General features: G+C 39.8%; 1 protein-coding gene across 3 annotated transcripts in view; it reads right to left on the bottom strand.

Annotated features, from left to right (window-relative positions):
* Positions 1 to 1,315: 1,315 nt before the first annotated feature.
* ABITRAM (actin binding transcription modulator) overlaps positions 1,316 to 6,128 on the bottom strand; it is a 61,124-nt gene continuing 56,311 nt past the window's right edge. For all 3 annotated transcript variants that reach the window (XM_077491998.1, XM_077492000.1, XM_077491999.1), the window contains exon 7: positions 1,316 to 1,875. In XM_077491998.1, the coding sequence (XP_077348124.1) occupies positions 1,729 to 1,875 (147 nt within the window). In that variant the 3' untranslated portion in view covers positions 1,316 to 1,728. The remainder of the gene's footprint in view (positions 1,876 to 6,128) is intronic.

The following is a 6,128-nucleotide window of genomic DNA, read 5'->3' as shown; positions in this document are numbered from 1 at the left end:
AGCTGCAGTATTTGTAGCTGCTGGCTTTTAACTTTAATTTATTTTTATTTTTTTAATATGGGAACTCCGCTTTAAGGTTTGAGGCTGATGTTTGGGAACAAGGACCTTCAGTTCCCTCCACATTTTCTTTGGAATAAGGTCTGGAGATTAGCTAGGCCACTACATTACCTTAATGTGCTTCTTCTTGAGCCAATCCTTTGTTTCCTTGGCTGTGTGTTTTGGGTCATTTTCATACTCATCCACGACCCATTTTCAATGTCCTGGCTGAGGGAAAGGTTCTCACCTAAGATTTGACAGTACATGGCCCTGTTGTCCCTTTTGCAGAAAAACACAGCCAAGTCATAAGGTTTCTACCTCCATGTTTGACGGCAAGGATGGTGTTCTTGGGGTCATAAGCCGCATTCCTGCTCCTCCAAACACAGCGAGTTGAGGCAAAATAACTTGATTATGGTCTCATCTGACCACAACACTTTCACCCAGTTCTCCTCTGAATCATTCAGATGAACATTAGCAAGCTTCAGACAGGCCTATGCATGTGCTTTTTTTTTGGGGACCTTGCAGGCACTGCAAGATTTCAGTCCTTCACGGCGTAGTGGGTTACTAGTTGTTTTCATAGGGATTATGGTGCCAGCTGCCTTATTGACAAGATTCTCCTGTGTAGTTCTGGGCAGATTCCTCTCTGGTCTCATGACCATTGAAAACGCCACAAGGCAAGATCTTGCATGAAGCTCCAGACCGAGGGAGACCGTTATTTTGTGTATTTCTTCCATTTGTGAATAATCGTACCAATTGTTGTCACCCTCTCACCAAGCTGCTTGGCGATGGTCTTTTAGTCCTACAATCTTGTCCCTGACATCCTTGGACAGATCTTTGGTCTTGGCCATAGTGGAGAGATTGCAATCTGATGGATTGTTTCTGTGGACAGGTGTCTTTTATACAAGTAAAATACGGAGATTAGAAGCACTCCCTTTTAAGAGTGCTCCTAATCTCAGCTTGGTTACCTGTATAGAAGACACCTACAAGCCAGAAATCTTGCTGATTGCTAGGGGATCAAATACTAATTAAAATGCAAATCAGTCTATAATTTTAATGGTAGGCTTATTTTTACAATGATTTTAAATTGATCATTTATCAGCAGGGGATCAAATACTTGTTTTCTCCTCACTGTATAAATATCAGTTTCTGGATTTACTTTACTTAAACCTAAATATACACTGTTTTGGGTTATTTTCACCAAATTATAGCAGTATACATTTAGGCCTGAAATTATGAAGAAAGATTATTTGCAAAATGTTTTAACAGGAAAAAAAAAAAGCCATTTTTAAAATTTATTTTGCTCTATTTGTGCAAAAACAGATACAAATTTCATATGGGTATAGTGTTGCATGACAATGCAATTGCCATTCAAACGGAAAATTGGCTTGAGCACGAAGTGGCTCAAAGTGTCTGGTATTGAGGTGGTTAAGAAGATTGGTTTTGTAAAACCAGTCTCAGTCTCTCCCCCCCCCAGTTATAGTAAGAAGTCTAAAAAGTAACTTTTTTTCCTATTATCCCTCATTATTTAGTAACAAAGCATTAAAAATTAGCTACCTTATAACAACCATTGGTATATGCACTCATAGAATATTGTTTAAAGGACAGCACACAGTTTTGCCATTCAGATGTATATAATTCATAAATAGATGGTCCATTTTCTTTGCAGGTAGATTTTGATACTACCCAAGTCCATTACATCTCTGATAAGTCATTTGTAGGCAAATATGTCCTTTTAAGTAATAGCTCTTCATACTGCTTTTGGGAAAGAAGGTCTTTTGTAATAGTCTTGCTCTCTTCAAATTTTGGTAGTACAACTGCAATGTAACCCTCTGAGGATGGCTAGCGTAGGAAAAAATAAAATAAAAAGGGAATTAATGTTAGCAAATTAACAGTAATGGCTACATCAAGGCAACAAGTATTTTCTTCTAGTAGCTGAAGCGGACCCTTTTTTCCCCCCATATTCTTGACCTTCACTGTAAGAACTCTTCCACAGGACACCTAAATGTTCCACATTTATAAGCATTAGGCATAATGGTGCATATGCTCACTGCGTATAGTTCTTATGTGTCCATTTTCACCTTTTTAGTCAGCAATTTGCTGACAAGAATCTGATGTTTATACATAAGAAGTGAACCTTATGCAAGTACCCTGTGTAGAGGCATGGCTTTGCTTCTCTGCCCCCCAATGACTGATGGACAAATAATTAAAGATGTGATCTTTGATCTGCATGACATCACAAGTTTAGAACCTGATGTGAAAATATGCCCCTTCCCGATTTTTTTTTTTTTGGTCACACTTAATGATTTAGAGCATCAAAACAAAACTTCTTACACAAAGATGATCAAAAGCAAGTTTTTAAAATGATAATTTCCATTCATTTAAGGTGGGGGGGGGGGGAAGCCCTCCAAACCTGCCTGGCCCTATGTGAAAAAGTATTTGGACACCCCCACTAAATATCATACATGAACTGTGACTAACCACATTTTTTGGAAAGTTGAGTTAAATTTGACTTGCCACTGCCAGACCTGTTGCCTCAAGAAGTCAATTAAATAGAAGCTGTCTGAAAAGTGAAGCACACTAAATGCAAAATCATCCCATAATCTACATAAATTCAAGAACAGATGAGAAACAAAAGTAATTGACATGCATCAGACTGGAAAGGGCTACAATGCCATTTCTAAAACAGAGGTGAACCTTCCCAGGAGCAGCCAGCCTACAAATATTATTCCAAGAGCACGACTCTTCATCTAGGAGGTCAGAACCCCCCCCCCCCCCCAAAAAAAAAAAAAAAAAGAAAACCCCAGGATCTAAAGAACCGATTCCTCACTTGATTCAACAATAAGAAAGACTGGGCAAAAGAAAATGCATCCATGGTAGAGTTCAAAATCAAAAGCCATTGCTGACCCAAAAGAACACAAGGACTCATCTCACATTTGCCAACAAAATATCCCGATTATGAGACAAAGGTTGAACTTTTTGGAAGCTGTGCATCCCATTACACCTGGCATAAAACACAGCATTTCATAAAAAACATTCTACCAAAAAGGTCAAACATGGGTGGCTGTAGTGTGATGGTCTGGAGCGGCTTTGCAGCTTCAGTACTTGGGAAACTTTCCATAATTGATAAAATCATCAATTCTGTGCTCTACCAGAAAATCCTGAAAGGAGAAGGTCCATAGAAACACTTGATCATGCTTTGTACCAGAAACCATTTTAGGGATATATTTATAATGCTGTGAATTTAACATGCACGTGTATTTTTATTTTTCCAAAAATGTAATTGAAAAGAAAACCACGTGCCACATACATGTTCAAAACGCATACTGTACCAATTAAGGCATCGGGCAGTCAAAAGACAAATAGACCACACCCACACAGGTTAAGAGCCTACAAAAATAGCTGTACAAATGCAACTTAAAGCGGAAGTTCACACAAAAATTGAACCTCCGCTTTTCGGAAACCCTCCCCCCCCCTCCGGTGTCACATTTGGCACCTTTCAGTGGGGGGGGGGGGGGGGGGGTGGTACAGATACCTGTCTAAGACATGTATTTGTACCCACTCCCCACGCCTCTTCCTGTCCCACCACTGTCTGCTGGGACACACACAGGCTCCTTACCCTTCAGGGAAAAGGCTTGCAAAGCAACAAAACGCAGCAGTCTATTGCATCACTTCAAACACCTTTTATTGATACAAAATGTATATAAAAATGCTCAAGGACCTAGATACCCAATATGGAAGACTAACACTGTACAGCAAATTCAAGGGTCATACCCTCTCTCAAGAAATCACCTTACAATAGTGTATCTTAAGGCCGAAGAACTCTTCTGTGCCCCTTAAAGCAAAACAGAGCGACTTAGATTTTCTGCTTGTGCTTGAGGCAGCAGCCGTAATATAAACCCTCACAGCACAAACCACATCCAAGCAGGTGAGAGCTGCCTTATTTTGGCCCCAAGGATACATTTATCTATCATATACCACCTTCAGAGAAAGAAGAAAAAAATAAATAAAAATCAGCAGCATTCGGATGCAACGCCACTTTGTCTTTACACACCACTAAAAAGGGGTTCTCTGCAGGACAGGGTTGCCAGCTCTGAAGCCTGACAGTGGCAATAGCCACCTTATCAGTAAGTTCCAACAATTGAATATCCCAGATCAGGCAAAGGAGCGGCTTTTGTAGGACCAAAAGTACAAGGAAGGTCCCACAGCATCTCTGAAATCTGACAAAAAAGGTGGGGAAATACAGCGTGTATAGAAGACTCAACCCATTTAAAATAATCACATTGTGTTGCTAAAGTTTTTGATTTATCCAGCTGTATTTATTCAGTGCAACATAACATCCAAGTGAAAGATATAACACCAACATGTCAGGGAAAACAAAAAATGCAATCACTGTGTTGGAAAAGGAGTGCTGTTTGCTTTTGGTCATTGGTATGTTGGAAGGTAAACCTTCCCACTGACAACTTTCTGGCAAAGGGCATCAGATTTTTCTCATGAGTTTGATGGTATTTTGCCCCTTCCGTTTTTTTCTATCCTGACAAGTGCTCCAGTCCCTGCTGCAGAGAAACACCCTCATAACAGGATATTACCACCTTCATGCTTTAGACCCCATTCACACCTGAGCGTTTTGTAGCTTGACGCCTGAAGCTACAAAACGCTGGAGGGGAAAAAATCCATTATTCTCAATGGAGATGGTTCACATCTCCACTCCAAGTCGCCTGAAGCTCAAACAAGTTCCAGACCCTTTTTTGTCGCGCGAATCGGGCTGATTTGGGCGTTTTTTCTTCTTTTAACATTGGTGACCTTTTGCCCTGCACAAATTCGCGACAAAACGCGGTAAAAAAACGCCGCAAATCGCGGTAAAAAATGCTACGCTCAAGTGTGAATGCAGCCTGACTGTAGGAATGATATTTGGATGGCAAACTGTATGTTGGCGTTATACATCTTTCACTTGGATGTTATAAGTTGAACTAGTAATCACAGCTGGATAAAAAAAAAAAAAAAAAACTGAGTCCGTCTTCGTTGCAGGCTGTAAGCAACAAAAAGTGATTTTAAAAAGGGGCGATTCTTTTCTATACCCATTGTATATGCAACCCCTTCAAAGTAGAGGTCGACCGATATATCGGCCGATATTTGCCGTTTTTTAAATAATCGGCATCGGCCGATTTTGCTGATAAAAAGCCGATTTATAACTACAGCAGGACTTTGAAATGACTTCTGTAAGAAGTCAGTGTGAGTTGCCTGAGTCGTCATAGCAACACTTTCCTCCTCTCTGGGCAGGCTGCCAAGAAAAGAACTAAATGATACAATGTTTACACTTGATGAATGAAGTCATCTCTGTGTGTAGAAGTTCTCAGTTTAACCATTTAAAGACTAAATCTTTTCTGACACTTGTTGCTTACAAGTAAAAATCCTGTATTTTCTGCCAGAAAATCACTTAGACCCCCCAAAAATTATATATATTTTTTTAGCAGAGATCCTAGGGAATAAAATAGCGGTTGTTGCAACATTTTATGTCACACGGCATTTGCACAGAGGTCTTTCAAATGCATTTTTTTTGGGAAAAAAATACACTATTTAAAAATAAAATAAAAACAGTAAAGTTAGCCCATTTTTTTTTTTCGGCCAAAAGTTTTGACTACCTGTTTTTATTTAATACATAGGTTTTTTTTTTTTTTTTTTTATCTAAATCATACATACAAGTAAACTGATTGGAGGTTTGTTTTGTTTAATAAATGTTTAAATGTAAGAAATTTTCTGTATCACTTATGAAGGCTGCTTTCACACTGGAGCGTTGATGTTAAAACGCAAGTTTTAGCGGCTCTTTACCATCATTTTAGCGGTGCTATTTGGCTGCTAGTGGGGCACATATAACCCAGCTAGCGGCCAAGGAAGAGGTTAAATGCGCCCATGAAGCACTGCTGCCAAATCGCATTGCATGCCCTTCGGCAGTGGTGCCCATTCATATCAATGGGCAGGAGTGGTGGAGGAGCGGTATACACCACTCCAAACGTGCTGCTTGCAGGACTTTTTTTTAAGATCCTGCCAGAGCATCGCCTCAGTGTGAAAGCACTCTGTCTTTCACACAGACTGCA

This window comes from Lithobates pipiens, unplaced genomic scaffold, assembly GCF_037356315.1.
Source record: "Lithobates pipiens isolate NorthernLeopardFrog02 unplaced genomic scaffold, aLitPip1_a1.2 Scaffold_19, whole genome shotgun sequence".
Lineage (NCBI taxonomy): Eukaryota > Metazoa > Chordata > Amphibia > Anura > Ranidae > Lithobates > Lithobates pipiens.
Note: the sequence above shows the minus strand (reverse complement) of the source record. Positions and strands in the feature narration are given on the sequence as shown.